The following is a 23,090-nucleotide window of genomic DNA, read 5'->3' as shown; positions in this document are numbered from 1 at the left end:
GAACTTACTGCTTCTATTCCTCCTTCTCTGGACTGGTCTTCCCTCTATATCTTGTCTCCGTTGTGGACTCTGCTATTCCCTTTCTCCTCCTACTTTTATCCCTTCTCCTCCTCCTCTCTCTCCACCTCCTTTGTGCCCCCTTCTTGGCATTCCTGCCTCCTCTCCCGGCCCCTCTCCCCTCCCTGCCCCTCCCCTCTCCCCTCCCGGCCCCTCCCCTCTCGGCCCCTCCCCTCTCCTGGCCCTTCTCCTCCCCTCTCCCGGCCCCTCTCCCCTCCCTGCCCCTCCCCCTCTCCCCTCCCGGCCCCTCCCCTCTCGGCCCCTCCTCCCGGCCCCTCCCTCTCTCCCTTCTCCTCTCCCCTCCCGGCCCCTCTACCCTCCCGGCCCCTTTCTTCTTCTCTTCTTCCTCCTTCTCTGCCTCCCTTGAGGCCCTGTGCCCCTCTCTTCCTCCTCCTCCTCCTCCACCCTAACCCCCAGGTGTGTGCGTCTCTCCTCTCTCTCCCTGGTCAGATCTCTCTGAGTAGTGAGCTCCAGCCCAGCTCCCTGCCTCCAGACCATGACCCAGACCAGGACCCAGACCCAGACCAGGACGAGAGCAGCAGTGACATGCTAGTCATCGTAGACGACCCTGTGTCTTCAGCACCTCAGTCCAGAGCCACCAACTCACCTGTCAGCGTGTCTGGATCCATGTCGGACAACATGAACGGTAAGAGGAGGATAGTTAATCAATCCTCAGGCAATCAATTAAAGAATCAGTCCGTCGGTCAGTTAGGCAATCAGTGAACACAGGACTGATTGTGATAGAGCCAGTTAATTGATTGATCAGTCAATCCATCCATCAATTAATTTGTCAATCAGTCAATCAGTCAATCAATGAACATCCGAGTGATTGTAGTACTTGAAGCTATCCTGTACAACGTGGGTGGTCCGTGTTTTGTGATTAGGTGATATGTGTTCAACTCGAAGACAAAGGTTCTTAAAAGGTCAAGTTATGAATCATGCATTGTGAATCACATACAATCGTAAACAACAGTACGTAGTAGTGATGATGTCAGTCAGAAGAGGTAAACAACAGTACGTAGTAGTGATGAGGTCAGTCAGAAGAGGTAAACAACAGTACGTAGTAGTGATGATGTCAGTCAGAAGAGGTAAACAACAGTACGTAGTAGTGATGATGTCAGTCAGAAGAGGTAAACAACAGTACGTAGTAGTGATGATGTCAGTCAGAAGAGGTAAACAACAGTACGTAGTAGTGATGATGTCAGTCAGAAGAGGTAAACAACAGTACGTAGTAGTGATGATGTCAGTCAGAAGAGGTAAACAACAGTACGTAGTAGTGATGATGTCAGTCAGAAGAGGTAAACAACAGTACGTAGTAGTGATGAGGTCAGTCAGAAGAGGTAAACAACAGTACGTAGTAGTGATGAGGTCAGTCAGAAGAGGTAAACAACAGTACGTAGTAGTGATGATGTCAGTCAGAAGAGGTAAACAACAGTACGTAGTAGTGATGATGTCAGTCAGAAGAGGTAAACAACAGTACGTAGTAGTGATGATGTCAGTCAGAAGAGGTAAACAACAGTACGTAGTAGTGATGATGTCAGTCAGAAGAGGTAAACAACAGTGACGTAGTAGTGATGATGTCAGTCAGAAGAGGTAAACAACAGTACGTAGTAGTGATGAGGTCAGTCAGAAGAGGTAAACAACAGTACGTAGTAGTGATGATGTCAGTCAGAAGAGGTAAACAACAGTACGTAGTAGTGATGAGGTCAGTCAGAAGAGGTAAACAACAGTACGTAGTAGTGATGAGGTCAGTCAGAAGAGGTAAACAACAGTACGTAGTAGTGATGAGGTCAGTCAGAAGAGGTAAACAACAGTACGTAGTAGTGATGATGTCAGTCAGAAGAGGTAAACAACAGTACGTAGTAGTGATGATGTCAGTCAGAAGAGGTAAACAACAGTACGTAGTAGTGATGATGTCAGTCAGAAGAGGTAAACAACAGTACGTAGTAGTGATGATGTCAGTCAGAAGAGGTAAACAACAGTACGTAGTAGTGATGATGTCAGTCAGAAGAGGTAAACAACAGTACGTAGTAGTGATGATGTCAGTCAGAAGAGGTAAACAACAGTACGTAGTAGTGATGATGTCAGTCAGAAGAGGTAAACAACAGTACGTAGTAGTGATGATGTCAGTCAGAAGAGGTAAACAACAGTACGTAGTAGTGATGATGTCAGTCAGAAGAGGTAAACAACAGTACGTAGTAGTGATGATGTCAGTCAGAAGAGGTAAACAACAGTACGTAGTAGTGACGATGTCAGTCAGAAGAGGTAAACAACAGTACGTAGTAGTAGAGGTAGGTCCTATTCAGTGTGACTGGGCTAGCTGAAGGTGACGTTCTCCTCCTTATTTAGAACACAGTAGTATTATGTCTGATAGAGAGAACAGTATATGCATACAATACCTGATTATTTGAGCCGGTAGCTTAGTGGTTAAGAGCGTTGTGCCAGTAACCGAAAGGTCGCTGGTTCTAATCCCCGAGCCGACTAGGTGAAAAATCTGTCGCTGTGCCCTTGAGCAAGGCACTTAACCCTAATTGCTCATGTAAGTCGCTCTGGATAAGAGCGTCTGCTAAATGACTAAAATGTAAATGTAAAGAATTTGCTGAAAGCTATGAAGAATAACTCAGAAATATGATTTACAGTGCTCACAGTTTGCTGTTAGGTCCATTATGTCACTAGGCCTATGTTCCTGTTAGATTGTGTTTTCTGTCCAATGGTTTCTTGGAAGAACTAGGTCCATTAATGTGGTTTAAAATCTGACCCATCTGAAGTACTTTCAAAGTGTCTTGTGACCCACCTGATCAGTAAAACAATATTTCAAACTAGCATTAATGATTTAGCTGCTTTAGTTCTGGCCCAGGAGAATCTAGCTAACCCCAATCCTCCTTTTGGGAAACTGTACATTCAGTACCAGTCCCACAATAACACATTCTAGAAAATAAAGTTGAGTTGTCATGGTGATGTGTGTGTGCCAAGAGAATGAGTGATGTGTGCCAACAGAATGAGTGATGACTCTGTGCTAATGAGATGAGGGCTGTAGTGTAGTCCACTGGGCTGGGGGTTGGGAACTAGGGACTAGATGGGGGCTGTAGTGTAGTCCACTGGGCTGGGGGTTGAGGTTTAGGGACTAGATGGGGGCTGTAGTGTAGTCCACTGGGCTGGGGGTTGGGAACTAGGGACTAGATGGGGGCTGTAGTGTAGTCCACTGGGCTGGGGGTTGAGGTTTAGGGACTAGATGGGGGCTGTAGTGTAGTCCACTGGGCTGGGGGTTGGGAACTAGGGACTAGATGGGGGCTGTAGTGTAGTCCACTGGGCTGGGGGTTGAGGTTTAGGGACTAGATGGGGGCTGTAGTGTAGTCCACTGGGCTGGGGGTTGGGAACTAGGGACTAGATGGGGGCTGTAGTGTAGTCCACTGGGCTGGGGGGTTGGGAACCAGGGACTAGATGGGGGCTGTAGTGTAGTCCACTGGGCTGGGGGTTGAGGTTTAGGGACTAGATGGGGGCTGTAGTGTAGTCCACTGGGCTGGGGGTTGGGAACTAGGGACTAGATGGGGGCTGTAGTGTAGTCCACTGGGCTGGGGTTGGGAACTAGGGACTAGATGGGGGCTGTAGTGTAGTCCACTGGGCTGGGGGTTGAGGTTTAGGGACTAGATGGGGGCTGTAGTGTAGTCCACTGGGCTGGGGGTTGAGGTTTAGGGACTAGATGGGGGCTGTAGTGTAGTCCACTGGGCTGGGGGTTGAGGTTTAGGGACTAGATGGGGGCTGTAGTGTAGTCCACTGGGCTGGGGGTTGGGAACTAGGGACTAGATGGGGGCTGTAGTGTAGTCCACTGGGCTGGGGGTTGGGAACTAGGGACTAGATGAGGGCTGTAGTGTAGTCCACTGGGCTGGGGGTTGAGGTTTAGGGACTAGATGGGGGCTGTAGTGTAGTCCACTGGGCTGGGGGTTGGGAACTAGGGACTAGATGGGGGCTGTAGTGTAGTCCACTGGGCTGGGGGTTGAGGTTTAGGGACTAGATGGGGGCTGTAGTGTAGTCCACTGGGCTGGGGGTTGAGGTTTAGGGACTAGATGGGGGCTGTAGTGTAGTCCACTGGGCTGGGGGTTGGGAACTAGGGACTAGATGGGGGCTGTAGTGTAGTCCACTGGGCTGGGGGTTGGGAACTAGGGACTAGATGGGGGCTGTAGTGTAGTCCACTGGGCTGGGGGTTGGGAACTAGGGACTAGATGGGGGCTGTAGTGTAGTCCACTGGGCTGGGGGTTGGGAACTAGGGACTAGATGGGGGCTGTAGTGTAGTCCACTGGGCTGTGGGTTGAGGTTTAGGGACTAGATGGGGGCTGTAGTGTAGTCCACTGGGCTGGGGGGTTGGGAACTAGGGACTAGATGGGGGCTGTAGTGTAGTCCACTGGGCTGGGGGTTGGGAACTAGGGACTAGATGGGGGCTGTAGTGTAGTCCACTGGGCTGGGGGTTGAGGTTTAGGGACTAGATGGGGGGCTGTAGTGTAGTCCACTGGGCTGGGGGTTGAGGTTTAGGGACTAGATGGGGGCTGTAGTGTAGTCCACTGGGCTGGGGGTTGAGGTTTAGGGACTAGATGGGGGCTGTAGTGTAGTCCACTGGGCTGGGGGGTTGGGAACTAGGGACTAGATGGGGGCTGTAGTGTAGTCCACTGGGCTGGGGGGTTGAGGTTTAGGGACTAGATGGGGGCTGTAGTGTAGTCCACTGGGCTGGGGGTTGGGAACTAGGGACTAGATGGGGGCTGTAGTGTAGTCCACTGGGCTGGGGGGTTGAGGTTTAGGGACTAGATGGGGGCTGTAGTGTAGTCCACTGGGCTGGGGGTTGAGGTTTAGGGACTAGATGGGGGCTGTAGTGTAGTCCACTGGGCTGGGGGTTGAGGTTTAGGGACTAGATGGGGGCTGTAGTGTAGTCCACTGGGCTGGGGGTTGAGGTTTAGGGACTAGATGGGGGCTGTAGTGTAGTCCACTGGGCTGGGGGTTGGGAACTAGGGACTAGATGGGGGCTGTACTGTAGTCCACTGGGCTGGGGGGTTGAGGTTTAGGGACTAGATGGGGGCTGTAGTGTAGTCCACTGGGCTGGGGGGTTGAGGTTTAGGGACTAGATGGGGGCTGTAGTGTAGTCCACTGGGCTGGGGGTTGAGGTTTAGGGACTAGATGGGGGGCTGTAGTGTAGTCCACTGGGCTGGGGGTTGACGTTTAGGGACTAGATGGGGGCTGTAGTGTAGTCCACTGGGCTGGGGGTTGAGGTTTAGGGACTAGATGGGGGCTGTAGTGTAGTCCACTGGGCTGGGGGTTGGGAACTAGGGACTAGATGGGGGCTGTAGTGTAGTCCACTGGGCTGGGGGTTGAGGTTTAGGGATTAGATGGGGGCTGTAGTGTAGTCCACTGGGCTGGGGGTTGAGGTTTAGGGACTAGATGGGGGCTGTAGTGTAGTCCACTGGGCTGGGGGTTGAGGTTTAGGGACTAGATGGGGGCTGTAGTGTAGTCCACTGGGCTGGGGGTTGGGAACTAGGGACTAGATGGGGGCTGTAGTGTAGTCCACTGGGCTGGGGGTTGGGAACTAGGGACTAGATGGGGGCTGTAGTGTAGTCCACTGGGCTGGGGGTTGAGGTTTAGGGACTAGATGGGGGCTGTGAGTGTAGTCCACTGGGCTGGGGGTTGGGAACTAGGGACTAGATGGGGGCTGTAGTGTAGTCCACTGGGCTGGGGGTTGGGAACTAGGGACTAGATGGGGGCTGTAGTGTAGTCCACTGGGCTGGGGGTTGGGAACTAGGGACTAGATGGGGGCTGTAGTGTAGTCCACTGGGCTGGGGGTTGAGGTTTAGGGACTAGATGGGGGCTGTAGTGTAGTCCACTGGGCTGGGGGTTGGGAACTAGGGACTAGATGGGGGCTGTAGTGTAGTCCACTGGGCTGGGGGTTGGGAACTAGGGACTAGATGGGGGCTGTAGTGTAGTCCACTGGGCTGGGGGTTGGGAACTAGGGACTAGATGGGGGCTGTAGTGTAGTCCACTGGGCTGGGGGTTGAGGTTTAGGGACTAGATGGGGGCTGTAGTGTAGTCCACTGGGCTGGGGGTTGGGAACTAGGGACTAGATGGGGGCTGTAGTGTAGTCCACTGGGCTGGGGGTTGGGAACTAGGGACTAGATGGGGCTGTAGTGTAGTCCACTGGGCTGGGGGTTGAGGTTTAGGGACTAGATGGGGGCTGTAGTGTAGTCCACTGGGGGTTGAGGTTTAGGGATTAGATGGGGGCTGTAGTGTAGTCCACTGGGCTGGGGGTTGAGGTTTAGGGACTAGATGGGGGCTGTAGTGTAGTCCACTGGGCTGGGGGTTGAGGTTTAGGGACTAGATGGGGGCTGTAGTGTAGTCCACTGGGCTGGGGGTTGAGGTTTAGGGACTAGATGGGGGCTGTAGTGTAGTCCACTGGGCTGGGGGTTGAGGTTTAGGGACTAGATGGGGGCTGTAGTGTAGTCCACTGGGCTGGGGGTTGGGAACTAGGGACTAGATGGGGGCTGTACTGTAGTCCACTGGGCTGGGGGGTTGAGGTTTAGGGACTAGATGGGGGCTGTAGTGTAGTCCACTGGGCTGGGGGTGAGGTTTAGGGACTAGATGGGGGCTGTAGTGTAGTCCACTGGGCTGGGGGTTGAGGTTTAGGGACTAGATGGGGGCTGTAGTGTAGTCCACTGGGCTGGGGTTGACGTTTAGGGACTAGATGGGGGCTGTAGTGTAGTCCACTGGGCTGGGGGTTGAGGTTTAGGGACTAGATGGGGGCTGTAGTGTAGTCCACTGGGCTGGGGGTTGGGAACTAGGGACTAGATGGGGGCTGTAGTGTAGTCCACTGGGCTGGGGGTTGAGGTTTAGGGGATTAGATGGGGGCTGTAGTGTAGTCCACTGGGCTGGGGGTTGAGGTTTAGGGACTAGATGGGGGCTGTAGTGTAGTCCACTGGGCTGGGGGTTGAGGTTTAGGGACTAGATGGGGGCTGTAGTGTAGTCCACTGGGCTGGGGTTGGGAACTAGGGACTAGATGGGGGCTGTAGTGTAGTCCACTGGGCTGGGGGTTGGGAACTAGGGACTAGATGGGGGCTGTAGTGTAGTCCACTGGGCTGGGGGTTGAGGTTTAGGGACTAGATGGGGGCTGTAGTGTAGTCCACTGGGCTGGGGGTTGGGAACTAGGGACTAGATGGGGGCTGTAGTGTAGTCCACTGGGCTGGGGTTGGGAACTAGGGACTAGATGGGGGCTGTAGTGTAGTCCACTGGGCTGGGGGTTGGGAACTAGGGACTAGATGGGGGCTGTAGTGTAGTCCACTGGGCTGGGGGTTGAGGTTTAGGGACTAGATGGGGGCTGTAGTGTAGTCCACTGGGCTGGGGGTTGGGAACTAGGGACTAGATGGGGGCTGTAGTGTAGTCCACTGGGCTGGGGGTTGGGAACTAGGGACTAGATGGGGGCTGTAGTGTAGTCCACTGGGCTGGGGGTTGGGAACTAGGGACTAGATGGGGGCTGTAGTGTAGTCCACTGGGCTGGGGGTTGAGGTTTAGGGACTAGATGGGGGCTGTAGTGTAGTCCACTGGGCTGGGGGTTGGGAACTAGGGACTAGATGGGGGCTGTAGTGTAGTCCACTGGGCTGGGGGTTGGGAACTAGGGACTAGATGGGGGCTGTAGTGTAGTCCACTGGGCTGGGGGTTGAGGTTTAGGGACTAGATGGGGGCTGTAGTGTAGTCCACTGGGGGTTGAGGTTTAGGGATTAGATGGGGGCTGTAGTGTAGTCCACTGGGCTGGGGGTTGAGGTTTAGGGACTAGATGGGGGCTGTAGTGTAGTCCACTGGGCTGGGGGTTGAGGTTTAGGGACTAGATGGGGGCTGTAGTGTAGTCCACTGGGCTGGGGGTTGGGAACTAGGGACTAGATGGGGGCTGTAGTGTAGTCCACTGGGCTGGGGGTTGAGGTTTAGGGACTAGATGGGGGGCTGTAGTGTAGTCCACTGGGCTGGGGTTGAGGTTTAGGGACTAGATGGGGGCTGTAGTGTAGTCCACTGGGCTGGGGGTTGAGGTTTAGGGACTAGATGGGGGCTGTAGTGTAGTCCACTGGGCTGGGGGTTGAGGTTTAGGGACTAGATGGGGGCTGTAGTGTAGTCCACTGGGCTGGGGGTTGGGAACTAGGGACTAGATGGGGGCTGTAGTGTAGTCCACTGGGCTGGGGGTTGAGGTTTAGGGACTAGATGGGGGCTGTAGTGTAGTCCACTGGGCTGGGGGTTGGGAACTAGGGACTAGATGGGGGCTGTAGTGTAGTCCACTGGGCTGGGGGGTTGAGGTTTAGGGACTAGATGGGGGCTGTAGTGTAGTCCACTGGGCTGGGGGTTGGGAACTAGGGACTAGATGGGGGCTGTAGTGTAGTCCACTGGGCTGGGGGGTTGAGGTTTAGGGATTAGATGGGGGCTGTAGTGTAGTCCACTGGGCTGGGGGTTGAGGTTTAGGGACTAGATGGGGGGCTGTAGTGTAGTCCACTGGGCTGGGGGTTGAGGTTTAGGGACTAGATGGGGGCTGTAGTGTAGTCCACTGGGCTGGGGGGTTGGGAACTAGGGACTAGATGGGGGCTGTAGTGTAGTCCACTGGGCTGGGGTTGGGAACTAGGGACTAGATGGGGGCTGTAGTGTAGTCCACTGGGCTGGGGGTTGAGGTTTAGGGACTAGATGGGGGCTGTAGTGTAGTCCACTGGGCTGGGGGTTGGGAACTAGGGACTAGATGGGGGCTGTAGTGTAGTCCACTGGGCTGGGGGTTGGGAACTAGGGACTAGATGGGGGCTGTAGTGTAGTCCACTGGGCTGGGGGTTGGGAACTAGGGACTAGATGGGGGCTGTAGTGTAGTCCACTGGGCTGGGGGTTGAGGTTTAGGGACTAGATGGGGGCTGTAGTGTAGTCCACTGGGCTGGGGGTTGGGAACTAGGGACTAGATGGGGGCTGTAGTGTAGTCCACTGGGCTGGGGGTTGGGAACTAGGGACTAGATGGGGGCTGTAGTGTAGTCCACTGGGCTGGGGGTTGGGAACTAGGGACTAGATGGGGGCTGTAGTGTAGTCCACTGGGCTGGGGGTTGAGGTTTAGGGACTAGATGGGGGGCTGTAGTGTAGTCCACTGGGCTGGGGGTTGAGGTTTAGGGACTAGATGGGGGCTGTAGTGTAGTCCACTGGGCTGGGGTTGGGAACTAGGGACTAGATGGGGGCTGTAGTGTAGTCCACTGGGCTGGGGGTTGAGGTTTAGGGACTAGATGGGGGCTGTAGTGTAGTCCACTGGGCTGGGGGTTGGGAACTAGGGACTAGATGGGGGCTGTAGTGTAGTCCACTGGGCTGGGGGTTGGGAACTAGGGACTAGATGGGGGCTGTAGTGTAGTCCACTGGGCTGGGGGTTGAGGTTTAGGGACTAGATGGGGGCTGTAGTGTAGTCCACTGGGGGTTGAGGTTTAGGGATTAGATGGGGGCTGTAGTGTAGTCCACTGGGCTGGGGGTTGAGGTTTAGGGACTAGATGGGGGCTGTAGTGTAGTCCACTGGGCTGGGGGTTGAGGTTTAGGGACTAGATGGGGGCTGTAGTGTAGTCCACTGGGCTGGGGGTTGGGAACTAGGGACTAGATGGGGGCTGTAGTGTAGTCCACTGGGCTGGGGGTTGAGGTTTAGGGACTAGATGGGGGCTGTAGTGTAGTCCACTGGGCTGGGGGTTGGGAACTAGGGACTAGATGGGGGCTGTAGTGTAGTCCACTGGGCTGGGGGTTGGGAACTAGGGGGATTACACTAAAGAGGGATATATTAGGATGTAGACTACTATATCATGCAGAAAGGAGGGTGAGGTAGGAGGGAGAGAAGGAGAGGGAGACGAGATGGAGTAAAGGAGGGTGAGGGAGGATTGCAGAACTCTTTGAGTGGAGAAGTTGTGCTATATTACATTCTGTCATGGGAAAGAGGGAGAGGAGGAGATGTCTGGATCAGAACCCAGAGATGAAGAAATTATTTGGGCTGCAACCTCAGAGAGAGAGAGAGCGACTGGAGGGAGAGAGGAGAGGATTGGGCCAATCATCAGACAGACAGAAAGGAACACACTGGAAAAGGAGATTGTCTGCCATGGATTGTCTGCCCTCACCGTGGGGTTCGAACTTGATCATAATAAGCTCATTTTTATAGGCCAAAATTATTGGGTGTAATTTCCATAGGCTTTCTAGGGCAGACCAAGGCTTTTGGCACCGCTAGGTTTGCTACGCAGTAGCCGACCAGCAGAGCTCGTGACTTCACACTCCAGACCAGACACTGGGGGCCTGAGCAAAACCAATTGAGATTGCCTCTCCTTTCCAGGTGTGTCTACTCAGGACACATCCAGTCCGGGGACGGGAAGGTCAGGTAGGAGCCGGGGAAGACCCGGTTCGTGTTCTGGAGCCGGAGCCAAGTCTGCAGGGAAGGGCCGGGTCAGGAAGTCGACAGCGGGCAGCGCGGCCGCCATAGCAGGAGCCATGGCCGGGGCAGCAGCAGCCTCAGCAGCCTACGCAGCCTACGGATACAGTGGGACTAAAGGTAGTTTGTTAACGACTTTAAGATCTCATTAAGCCATATGCAGTTGCTTTGGTTATGTAATCCATGTATGTGAAGAATGAGTTTAAGTTATCATTAAGGCGTGTAGTTGCTTTGGTCATGAAAATATCAGTAGGAAAGCTGATAAAGCTCAGTTTTTCTGAAATGAAATGGCAAACACATTTACAGTTTATTTTCATTGTTTTGTCTCAAGTGTCACAGTTGGATGTTTATTTAATTTATTTATTTTACCAGGCAGGTCAATTAAGAACAAATAGTAATTATTTTTTGTATCACTCTTGTGAGTTATCGTCTGTCTTTACCTTCTCCTCCTCCTCCCTCCCCCCTTTCCCCCTTCCCCTCCTCTCCTTCTCTCCCTCCCCCCTATCTCCTCCCTCGCCCCCTATCTCCTCCCTCACCCCCCTATCTCCTCCCTCGTCCCCTTCCCGACCCTCTCCCTCCTCTTCCCTCTCCCCCACCCTCTCCCCCTCTCTAGCGGGTCTCCCTGCAGCCTCCCCCCTCCAGCCGTCTCTGGGTCGGTCAGGGACGGCCCCAGCCTTCTCCCCCAGCAGCAGTTCCTCTCCCAAGGGGAAGGGTGGCGCTGTGGCCCCCAGCCCCCAGAAACAACCAGCCCCCAGCCAGAGTAACCCACAGCAGAAACAGCCAGGACATAGCCACCACCACAGTCATGGACATGTGACAGGAAGGAAGGGCAAGGGACCTGGCGGACCTGGGGCACCTGGGGCTCGATAGCATATAGAGATGATGGACATCAACACAGTACATAGATACCGATACACACACACACTGTCCTAAGGATCTGATAGAGGCCAGAAAGGTTACTCTGCTATTGTGGGCATCTGTGTTTAAACAAACACAACGTCTGCTGCACTGACCAGCTTCAACTGTGACCCCATGTGACCTGCTCCACAACCAATCAACACAGAGGTGAGATGTTCCTTAACCAATCACATACAGAGGTGACATCATCACTACCTGGAAGACCATGCTATCCCAGAAGGCATAGCGACAGAACAAATGGGCACTGTCGGGCATGATGGACACTACTCTATTCTGTACACACACACACACACACACACACACACACAAATTATCATCGCAAGGTCCAAAACACACCCTCATCCCTTCCACCAAACACCTCTTCCTTCCGTTAGTGCCCTCCACAGTAGACATATTCTGCATCCTCCAGTGTGTGTGTGTGTGTGTTGTGACCCAGAGTATTTCAAAGTGGTTTCTCTGTGACGAAAAGACAGAAAATAGACTTGGTTTTCTGTCGAAAATACTGAAAAGCAACTAGCCTGAGGTTGAACCCGTCTGTTGGTGCTTCTCAATGCAGCACAGACAGACAGGCACTCCTTACAGCGACCGTGCATCCACGCATTAAGGGCTTCTAACGTAGAGTGCTCTCTTCAAAGGGGCGTCTGTTTCCACTCGCACTGAGCCATCTCATCCGTTAAGATAGAACACTTGTTTAGGGTTAGATCGGAATGCTTGCATCAATGTTAGGTTTATGTCACGTGTCCATAGAAGTGTTTAATACATGTATTAAAGTTGATCTACTCTTCTCTGCATTTCAGAACAGAATGTAAATGCATACCAAACAACTAAAACGGACTGCTTTTTAATTATAGCTCTTATTTTTATATTTATAGACCTACCGATGTTGTCATAGTGACCCATATCAAAATGGCAAATTTGGAATACCGTTTTGAAAAAAGCCTCTCTCTCTCTCTCTCCATAGAGTTCATCCCAACACAATGAGACATGAAGGAATTATAATATATATATTTTGTCTGATGAGAACTGATTGAAGGGGTATTTTGTGGTAAATTGAATTCCAAAGTGGTGAGCGCTGTTTAATAAAGATGTTTTGCTGATCTGTTTGTGTAAAACTCAAGTGTGCTTCTGAAATGATGCCCTGTTCATTACTTGTACTACCTTTTGATAAAACTCTGGCCAAAAGTAGTGCACTATTTTGGGAATAGGGTGCCATTTCAGAGGCAACCTAGTAGGTGTCCTTTAAAACTTAACTTGGATTGTAAAATGTACCATAGAATTTAAGTTTAATTTAAAAGTGGGTAATAATTTATCAGAATTCATGTGAACATTGTAAAAAATTGTATTGATGGCATTTTTATTTTTAAAAAACAGAAAAATGTTATACTTCTGATCAGAGAAGTCAATGAGTCTTTGTGATGTCATTCGGTGATGTTTTTGGCAATGATGGCGCTCTCATGTTAAAAGGTGTGGAACTAGGGGTTGCCAAATCCTGGTCACTTTTCCACATTTCCCCGGTTTTCCAGAAGTCCCGGTTGGAGGATTCTCGGAATTCCTGCTTATTCATTCCCTTGTAATGCCACTAATCTTCCAACCAGGATTTCTGGAAAAACAGGGAATTTTGGGAAAGTTACCGGAATTTTGAAACCCTATGTGGAGCCAAGCACTATGTCTAGTTTTGAAAGTTTGTTCTGTGTTGGATACTATAGTGTGATGATGAAATCTCTTCTCCTATTACATGGATGTAAATAAAATTTGAGGGCGACATGTTGTCCCCTGGTTGGTTCTTCCCCCCCAGTTTGCCTGTCTATTTTTATAGGTCATGTGTAAATATGAATACAAAGCTGTCATTTTACTAACAGGAGAAGCCAATTCAAAATAAAAACAAAGACTGATTAATCAACTTGTTGTGATGCATTTAACGGCATAGATGCCCTGGACATGCACAATAGGCCTACTATAAAACAACATTTCCTTGTACGTTTTCTTACGTCAGAGAAACTTTTTCCAGAAAGGGTAAAGTATTTCAACAGTCTACTACAGATACAAACAAACAAACAAACAAACAAACAAACAAACGCAAGCATAGACACACACACACAATTCAACCAAGGAGAGTTTGAATGAATACCTCAGTTCACTGTGCTTTTTCAACTGCTGTTGACTTTCACATATTACATAACCATTTACTGCTGTGTATCTCTCATAGCGCTGCAGAGGTTTGTTTTTAGTCGTACGGTCTGTACCGTGGGAGTGTTGGCTGCAGGTCATCTTGGTAGCAGTTTTTTTTTGGAAAGGCAGCTAGTGCAACACTGTGGTCCTATGGTCTAGCCAAGGTTTGGGTCCAAAATGGCACCCTATTCCAAATATAGTGCACTACTTTCAACCAGAGCCCTAAAAGCCCTGGTCAGAAGTAGTGCACTATAAAGGGAATAGAGTACCATTTGGGCCGTGAAGCCAGAGCAGAATGTACTGTACACAGTGATTAAACTATGTCTGTGGGGCTGTAGTTGGAACCTCAATGCAGTAGTCTGACCTTTTGGGTGTTGATGTCCAGGGTGACACACACATAAACACACACAGAATATAGTCATGGTAAGGTCCAAAACACGCCCTCACCCCTTCCGTGAAAGGATGTCGAGGCCAAACTGTACAGGAGCTTCTCTTGGTAATGTTATGAAACTCTGTATCCTTTCAGAGGAGTGGAAGGGTTAGTCTTGGTAATGTAATGAAACGATCCTTTCAGAGGAGTGGAAGGGTTAGTCTTGGTAATGTTATGAAACTATCCTTTCAGAGGAGTGGAAGGGTTAGTCTTGGTAATGTTATGAAACTATCCTTTCAGAGGAGTGGAAGGGTTAGTCTTGGTAATGTAATGAAACTATCCTTTCAGAGGAGTGGAAGGGTTAGTCTTGGTAATGTTATGAAACTATCCTTTCAGAGGAGTGGAAGGGTTAGTCCAGTGTGTCATATTCAAGTATGGTTGCAATTTTTGATCTAGAGGAGAATACCATAGTTGGATAAACTGTTATGAAACCCCCAAGATGGCTTAGTTGGTCAGTGGCCCTTATAAGTGATGTCATTGGTCAATTCCAAAATCCTTTATCGGAACCTATGGACATTCTTTCTTGTAATGGTCAAGTTAAGAGGATTTTCCCAATTTTTACACGTGTACCTGTTTTTACCATATACGATGATTCTTGTTACCCTACGACAGTTGTTCTGTCTTCCTCAATTTTATACCTTCCATTGTGGTAACTCAATGGCGATTCTTCCAAAGAGAGAATGAATTTCCCATCTAAATGATTCTAGAACCGGTATGAGATTCCCCTCTATGTCCTACTAGGACATTGGCCTATTCCTCAGGTACCGTTGATGCATCTCCATTTCCTTCCTGATGCTTTTTGACCTTTCAGAAAGCTGCAGATTCTAACCACAGGACTACGCCATCGCCCCCGGTAACAGGTTACGTAAGACTGTGGACCTAGATAGCCTGACTTGAGTCACGTCAACAACAACAAAAAAAGGACACCGTGCTCCAGCCAATGTTTGAGAGCACAATGTGTGTTCAGCAGCCAATGGGAGCACTGGTTGGTGTACACGGAAGTGTATTTGGGTTGACACCTTTGTGTGTTCTGGTGAGACGTTTGGGAGTGCTGTGTGTACATTAAAGTACGCATTTGGGCCGACGCCTTGTAATGAGTACTGTATGTTCTACAAGACGCCTTGTAATGAGTACTGTATGTTCTACAAGACGCCTTGTAATGAGTACTGTATGTTCTACAAGTCACCTTGTAATGAGTACTGTATGTTCTACAAGTCGCCTTGTAATGAGTACTGTATGTTCTACAAGACGCCTTGTAATGAGTACTGTATGTTCTACAAGTCACCTTGTAATGAGTACTGTATGTTCTACAAGTCGCCTTGTAATGAGTACTGTATGTTCTACAAGTCGCCTTGTAATGAGTACTGTATGTTCTACAAGTCGCCTTGTAATGAGTACTGTATGTTCTACAAGTCGCCTTGTAATGAGTACTGTATGTTCTACAAGTCGCCTTGTAATGAGTACTGTATGTTCTACAAGACGCCTTGTAATGAGTACTGTATGTTCTACAAGACGCCTTGTAATGAGTACTGTATGTTCTACAAGACGCCTTGTAATGAGTACTGTATGTTCTACAAGTCGCCTTGTAATGAGTACTGTATGTTCTACAAGACGCCTTGTAATGAGTACTGTATGTTCTACAAGTTGACCATCAGCAGCACGCGGATCTCAAGTTCCTCGCCTGCGTCCCTATTATTGACATGTCATTTTACAGTGGTTGAACAAGAGTGCCGGTATCGGCTGCATACCAAGTTGCAGAGACTCTACAATACGGATGGTTTGTGGAAGACTATTCTTTACGGGTAGATCAGAACACTGCCTACTCGTACGGCTTGAAGAATACCGACCAGGAATGAAAACGGCAACACAAAAAGGATGTTTTGACCATTTATTGGTGGGATCTACTATTCTACTGGATGAAACGGTGCTAAAAGCAACCTTTTACAACAAAGGTGTAGGTGACATATCAGCAGCCAGTTGGTAAATTAGTGCCTGTAGTTGGAAAACACCAGATAGTGGCTATCACCATTTCATTAATGGACATGAAATTGAGAACCGTTAATGCAGTGTACCATTTAAAGACTTTGAACTACAGTAGTGCCTAAACCAGAAGTGAAAAGATAATAATAAGCCATTTAGCAAGATGTCGCTGTTGACCAAACGGTTGCGTCTAGCACAGAGCTTCCCCTAAATCATCTGGGTTGATAATCTTAACACCAACTAAATCTTAATGCTTGGGTAAAAATATATAGAATAAAAAAAAAAGGCACACCTCAACTCAAAGCACATGCTTCCCTTTGTACCTCTTAAATTGAATTCTTTATGGCTTTAGGTTAACAGTGGATGGGTTAAGATGGGCTACACCATTACAGGTTTTACAAATACACACACAATGGACTGGAACACATCTGTTTTATGAATTTAGAGTCAGAGTGACTGATGGCCTAACCTCTGTTACAGATAACACATTTACACTAGATATGTATCCCAAATGGCACCCTATTCCCTACAGCATACAATACTTATGACCAGAGCCAGTAGTACACTATATAATGGAACAGGGTACCAATATGAGGCCGCCCTAATCGTATTATAGATGGAAGGGTACGGGCTACTGGGCCCCTAGCAGGTATGGCACTAGGGCCAGAGCGGCAGCCTCGATGGAGAACAGGTGTGGGTCGTCCACGTGAGGGCAGCGCCGCCTCATGAACTCAGCCAGGCGGAGAAGATACTCCAGGTTGTGACCCGTCTTCCCCTGCCTGGTGGCGATCTGGTGCCCTATCACCTCAGGGCTGGCGGGCCCCAGGAAGAGAGGGTTGTCTGGGGTAGCAATGTAGAGGAGGGCCTGGTGGGTCTGGTTCACTTGGTCATCCTCAGGGATGAAGTCCACGAGCTTGGTGACGTAACCACCGCACACGGCCTCGCGCACATTCAGGTACTTAAGGGACTCTTCGACCTGGGAACCGGTCACCTCGAAAGCCATGCCCCAGGTAGTTGCCTATTGGAGGAGGAAGCAAGATGTCATTAGAAACTTCATTCAAGCTGACATTTTGTATTGAGGAACAGGTAGAGATTTCTGTTAGACAGGTCTTTCAAAAGAGGAACAAGTGGATATTTCACATTAATAAATATGGAAATGAGTGATAGGGTTTGAGTTCTGTTCTGCGTGGAAAGTACATAGCTAAACCTTAAAGGCGTCATTTAGTAGGCGGTTAAAGTTCCACTTACGTCATCATCCTCAATCAGCGTCACCACTCTTCCGGGCTGCAAGGGAGAGAAAATGGGTCAGCATCACCACTCAGACTGAAGCAATAGTTAGCTATGTAGCCAAGCTGTACAGCGGCCACATCAGGGCGTGGTATCAAACTACACATGCAGCAATACTTTTTGTTCATAGCAAAATATTGATCTTCAGCTTACTAGGTCATCATTTCCACGATGGAAGTTGTCTCCGTGCCAGAAGCGTCTCTTGTAGCCTTGGATGTAGCCGACCTTGCTACTCTTGTATTTGAAGTCAGGCTTCCACACCAGAGAGCCGTACCCGAAGATCCACAGACTAGTCGGGCTGGTCTTACCGGCGATGATAACTTGAGGTTTCATTTTGATCGGTAACTAGTGTTTAGATGTTCTAATGAATCGATGGTAAAAAAAAAAATAATACTTGATGATTCAATTTATTAGCTAGCTAATGTTAGCTTCCTTCGATCAAGGAGGAGCGGTATAGGTTGGCTCACGGTGATACCGCGGACGGTATTTGAGCCCAACTGCTTGGCAGTTGTGAAGATGGAGTTTCGGAGTCCGTTTTGCCTTGCACGATGCATGCCGATGCATTAGTTTCGCCGCATACTGGCTTAAAAATCCATGGTAGCCGCTTGGCTAGCTTTTCGTATCAAAATAAAATCGCAAAAACCGTTTGGCTAGCTGTCGAAGCCAGCCGGTAGTTTGTTCACGACGAAAGACGAACCGAGAAATACTTATGAAACCGTTGATCTTGAGATTTCTCAGAGACCTCTTTGCTCTTCGTCATCTAGTTGTTTTCTTGATACCAAATGGCGTATTTTCGTGGGGTATCTATAGCCAAGAGCCGAAATGGGTGTGTCACTATGACTGTGTTTTCAACCAATTATATCTCAGAGAGGCTGATTTTCATTGGGTGGTAGCGAATCAGAGATGTGTGTCCCAAATACAGAGGAATTCCAAACCACGTTCAAAATCCTATTGGCGTTGAGGCCATAACTAAAACACGCCCATGCCTTGCAGCGATTAGCTTATAAAGCATCAATCACAGCAGACAAACCTCTGATTGGGTACTTTTACTTTCACTCCAGACAACTATACATCTCGTTATACATGACTGGCTGATGCAACTTACTTCAGCATTTCAGGCCAGTCAACAGCCCAAGACATTGCATCAGATTCACAGAAGATACCAAGACTCTCAACTTGGGGGATTTGAACATCTTAGATAAATAAAATGTATTATTTTAACGTGGATGACCCCTCCCTCCACCCCTCCCTCCCTATTTCCTCGTTCACTCAGCCATGTGCAAAAGCCATGTGCACTCCAATTATATAAGTCTATGGTGCATTGTAGGCTATAGACTAGACATTCTTCAAACCTGCCTAGACAAGTAGCCTGTACTTCACTCCTGCAAGCACCATGAAACTGATGAGAATAACTGTCTGGACTAGCTCCAGACTAGCTCCAGACTAGCCCAAGACTAGCTCCAGACTAGCCCAAGACTAGCTCCAGACTAGCCCAAGACTAGCTCAAGACTAGCTCCAGACTAGCCCCAGACTAGCTACAGACTAGCTCAAGACTAGCTCAAGACTAGCCCAAGACTAGCTCCAGACTAGCTCAAGACTAGCTCCAGACTAGCTCAAGACTAGCTCAAGACTAGCTCCAGACTAGCTCCAGACTAGCCCAAGACTAGCTCAAGACTAGCTCCAGACTAGCTCCAGACTAGCCCCAGACTAGCCCCAGACTAGCTACAGACTAGCCCAAGACTAGCTCCAGACTAGCTCAAGACTAGCTCCAGACTAGCTCCAGACTAGCCCCAGACTAGCTACAGACTAGCCCAAGACTAGCTCCAGACTAGCTCAAGACTAGCTCAAGACTAGCTGAAGTTAAAACAACAGCCATGTTAGTTCCTTTAGTCGATCCATGAGTTGTATCAAGCAGGAGAATCTTAATACAAGATTATATATAAATAGCTAGGCATTAGCTTTTATGATAAGATTCAGACCTCTGTATAAGCTGTTTATTATAAGTCTACTGTGTACAAGCCTTTCCTCTGACCAGGGTCAGAGATTTACACTGAGTGTACAAAACATTAAGGACACCTGCTCTTTCCATGACATAGACTGACCAGGTAAATCCAGGTGAAAGCTATGATCCCTTATTGGTGTCACTTGTTAAATCCACTTCACTCAGTGTAGATGAAGGGGAGGAGACAGGTTAAAGAAGGATTTTCAAGCCTTGAGACAATTGAGACATGCATTGTGTATGTCTGCCATTCAGAAGGTGAATGGGCAAGACAAAATATTTAAGCGATTTTGAACGGGGTATGGTAGTAGGTGCCAGGCGCACCGGTTTGTGTCAAGAACTCCAACGCTGCTGGGTTTTTTATGCTCAACAGTTTCCTGTGTGTATCAAGAATGATCCAGCCAACTTGACACAACTGTGGGAAGCATTGGAGTCAACATGGGCCAGCATCCACGTAGAAACGCTTTCAACACCTCGTATAGTCCATGCCCTGCCAAATTTGCAAGTGCAAGTGCAACTCAATATTAGGAAGGTGTCCTTAATGTTTTGTACACTCAGTGTAAATCTCCTATCACACCAGCCAGGCTGTCACGATCGTTTAAAGACTGGTTGAACCAAGGCGCAGCGTGATAAGCGTACATGTTTATTTAAGTACTGAACACACAACAAAACAAACAATACGTGAAGTCTCAAGGTACACACTACAAACCTATACAGAACAAGATCCCACAACTAACTGGTGCCAACAAGCTGCCTAAGTATGGTCCCCCAATCAGAGACAACGATCTACAGCTGCCTCTGATTGGGAACCACCCCGGCCAACATAGAACTAGACAAACCAGATACTACACCATAGAAACAATACAACACGGAATATACACGCCCTGACTCAACAAATAAACGTCCCCTGAGTCAGGGCGTGACACAGGCCTTTCAAGGAATTGAGTCAGATCCATTCACTGCCTCTCAATGTAAAAGACTGTAGCCTAGTTCATGGTTGTTTTTCCACATTCACAAAAGGTCTGCACTTTAAAGTCATTATATTTTCTCGCCATCAAAATCTGCCCAAAAATAGTCCTGTATCCATCGCTTTTTGTTTTTCCAATGCTCCCTGACTGTCTAGCTTTTTCGTTGACTGTTGTCAAGCTGGACAGAGTGAAGAGACTGTAAATGTAGGTTCATTATAATTTCTACACAGTTTGATTGGGTTTTAGTCATTTCAGTGTCGATTGAGATCGTTCCCCCTAAAAATTATTTATCTAAAAAGAGCCCTGGCCTAGTTCAAGTTCACATAATAATGCCTACCTGATGAACCAATCAAGGAATATTCATTGAATATTTATTGATTCAATTATTTTCTTAGAGTTTCAGATACGTACAGTGCATTCGGAAAGTATTCAGACCCCTTCACTTTTTCCACATTTTGTTACGTAACAGCCTTATTCTAAAATTGCTTAAATCGTTTTTTCCCCTCATCAATCTACACACAATACCCCATAATGACAAAGCAAAAACAGGTTTTTAGAAATGTTTGCAAATGTATTAAAAACGATTACATTTCAATAAGTATTCAGACCCTTTACTCAGTAATTTGTTGAAGCACCGTTGGCAGCGATTACAGCCTCGAGTCTTCTTGGGTATGACACTACAAGCTTGGCACACCTGTATTTTGGGAGTTTCTCCCATTATTCTCTGCAGATCCTCTCAAGCTCTGTCAGGTTGGATGGGGAGATGTTCGATCAGATTCAAGTCCGGGCTCTGGCTGGGCCACTCAAGGACATTCAGAGACTTGTCCCGAAGCCACTCCTGTGTTGTCTTGGCTGTGTGCTTAGGCTCGTTGTCCTGTTGGAAGGTGAACCTTCACCCCAGTCTGAGGTCCTGAGATCTCTGGAGCAGGTTTTCATCAAGGATCTCTCTGTACTTTGCTCCGTTCATCTTTCCCTCGATCCTGACTAGTCTCCCATTCCCTGCCGCTGAAAAACATCCCCACAGCATGATGCTGTCACCACTATGCTTCACCGTAGGAATGGTGCCAGGTTTCCTCCAGACGTGACGCTTGGCATTCAGTCCAAAGAGTGCAATCCTGGTTTCATCAGAGCAGAGAATCTTGTTTCTCATGGTCTGAGTCCTTTAGGTGCCTTTTGGCAAACTCCAAGCGGGTTGTCATGTGCCTTTTACTGAGGAGTGGCTTCCGTCTGGCCACTCTGCCATAAAGGCCTGATTGGTGGAGTGCTGCAGAGATGGTTGTCCTTCTGGAAGGTTCTCCCATCACCACAGAGGAACTCTGGAGCTCTGTCAGAGTGACCATCGGGTTCTTGGTCACCTCCCTGACCAAGGCCCTTCTCCCCCGATTGCTCAGTTTGGCCGGGCGGCCAGCTCTAGGAAGAGTCTTGGTGGTTCCAAACTTCTTCCATTTAATAATGATTGAGGCCAATGTGTTCTTGGGGACCTTCAATGCTGCAGAAATGTTTTGGTACCCTTCCCCAGATCGGTGCCTCGACACAATCCTGTTTCAGAGCTTTACGGACAATTCCTTCGACCTCATGGCTTTTTTTTGCTCTGACATGCACTGTCAACTGTGTGACCTTATGTAGACAGGTGTGTGCCTTTCCAAATTTTGTCCAATCAATTGAATTTACCACAGGTGGACTCCAATCAAGTTGTAGAAACATCTGAAGGATGATCAATGGAAACAGGATGCACCTGAGCTCAATTTCGAGTGTCATAGCAAATGGTCTGAAAACGTATGTAAATCAGGTATTTCTGTTTTTAATTTGTTTTTAACAAGATTTCTAAAAACCTCTTTTCATTTTGTCATTATGGGGCATTGTGTGTAGAATGAAGAGGGGGTACAACTAATTTAATCCATTTGAGAATAAGGCTGTAACGTAACAAAATGTGAAAAAGGGGAATACTTTCTGAATGCACTGTAAATGCAAATTTCTCCCTGTTATTCCCACTATTATGTTGTTATTCAGTTAAGTTGATAAGGACCAGGAAAACAATGAGGTAAACCTGAAAGCTGAAGGACAGAGAGACACATGGCAGAGATAGCGTGAGTTTCTCTTGTCACTAGAACACACGGTTACTCATGACTTGGCATGGGAAAAGTTAACCAAAGCAACACAAGGTACCTTGAAGGCATCAAGCCCTGGTTGGACCAATTTACATTGGTTGGCCTATTTCCATGTTTATCAGTCATTGGAGATTTGCAACCTATTGTAATCTGCAATGCTGACGTATGCATGTAAAGCATTGCCTACTGCTGACCCACATTAAGAGCAAAGTCAAGCAACACGTGACCACTCTAAACCAGGAAAGGCTTCAATTGCTCTCTCCTTTAGGATCTGACCTGGGTCAAGGTCAGGGGTCAGTAGGACAGAGCAAGATAGGGGATACAGGACCAAAAGTGGCCACGAATCCAGTTGGACCCTACCTCACATGCACGCCCCTGAACAGTATGTATCTTTTTTTTTTAAGGCAACAGTTGCTGTCTCCTTTAGGGGTCTGGTCTGACCAAAACATTCCTTGCTGCTTCACAGTCTTGGGTTAGTAGGACAGCACCAAAAGTGGCGTAGGATCCAGACAGCATCACCTCACCTGTTGTATCCCTGGTATGGTACGGTGTTTCTGGTAGGATCCAGACAGCATCACCTCACCTGTTCTATCCCTGGTATGGTACAGTGTTTCTGGTAGGATCCAGACAGCATCACCTCACCTGTTGTATCCCTGGTATGGTACAGTGTTTCTGGTAGGATCCAGACAGCATCACCTCACCTGTTGTATCCCTGGTATGGTACGGTGTTTCTGGTAGGATC

The 23,090-nt window shown here is 48.7% G+C and overlaps 2 protein-coding genes across 4 annotated transcripts in view; one reads left to right on the top strand and one right to left on the bottom strand.

Moving 5' to 3' along the window:
• The window catches only part of ino80 (INO80 complex ATPase subunit), a 98,457-nt gene extending 85,154 nt beyond the window's left edge, over positions 1 to 13,303 (top strand). For all 3 annotated transcript variants that reach the window (XM_041859990.2, XM_045213700.1, XM_045213699.1), the window contains exons 34-36: positions 508 to 703; positions 10,394 to 10,609; positions 11,103 to 13,303. In XM_041859990.2, coding sequence (XP_041715924.2) covers positions 508 to 703; positions 10,394 to 10,609; positions 11,103 to 11,359 — 669 coding nt within the window. In that variant the 3' untranslated portion in view covers positions 11,360 to 13,303. The remainder of the gene's footprint in view (positions 1 to 507; positions 704 to 10,393; positions 10,610 to 11,102) is intronic.
• Positions 13,304 to 15,880: 2,577 nt separating this feature from the next.
• LOC121549209 (glutathione-specific gamma-glutamylcyclotransferase 1) lies at positions 15,881 to 18,061 on the bottom strand. Its single transcript, XM_041861061.2, has 3 exons — positions 17,427 to 18,061; positions 17,235 to 17,270; positions 15,881 to 17,004 (listed from the first exon to the last, which is right to left on the bottom strand). The coding sequence occupies exons 1-3, from the start codon at positions 17,604 to 17,606 to the stop codon at positions 16,618 to 16,620; spliced, it is 603 nt and encodes a 200-aa protein (XP_041716995.1). The 5' UTR covers positions 17,607 to 18,061; the 3' UTR covers positions 15,881 to 16,617.
• Between the last annotated feature and the right edge of the window lie 5,029 nt (positions 18,062 to 23,090).

The sequence above is a fragment of the Coregonus clupeaformis genome, unplaced genomic scaffold, assembly GCF_020615455.1.
Source record: "Coregonus clupeaformis isolate EN_2021a unplaced genomic scaffold, ASM2061545v1 scaf0141, whole genome shotgun sequence".
In the NCBI taxonomy this organism is placed as follows: Eukaryota; Metazoa; Chordata; class Actinopteri; order Salmoniformes; family Salmonidae; genus Coregonus; species Coregonus clupeaformis.
Note: the sequence above shows the minus strand (reverse complement) of the source record. Positions and strands in the feature narration are given on the sequence as shown.

Bases quoted from the DNA above. Each gene is read 5' to 3' on its own strand.
- LOC121549209 (XM_041861061.2), bottom strand. From the start codon at position 17,606: ATGAAACCTCAAGTTATCATCGCCGGTAAGACCAGCCCGACTAGTCTG. The intron at 17,271-17,426 runs GTAAGCTGAAGA...TCTCCCTTGCAG, and splicing joins ATCGTGGAAATGATGACCTA to CCCGGAAGAGTGGTGACGCT. The intron at 17,005-17,234 runs GTAAGTGGAACT...CTCCTCCAATAG, and splicing joins CGCTGATTGAGGATGATGAC to GCAACTACCTGGGGCATGGC.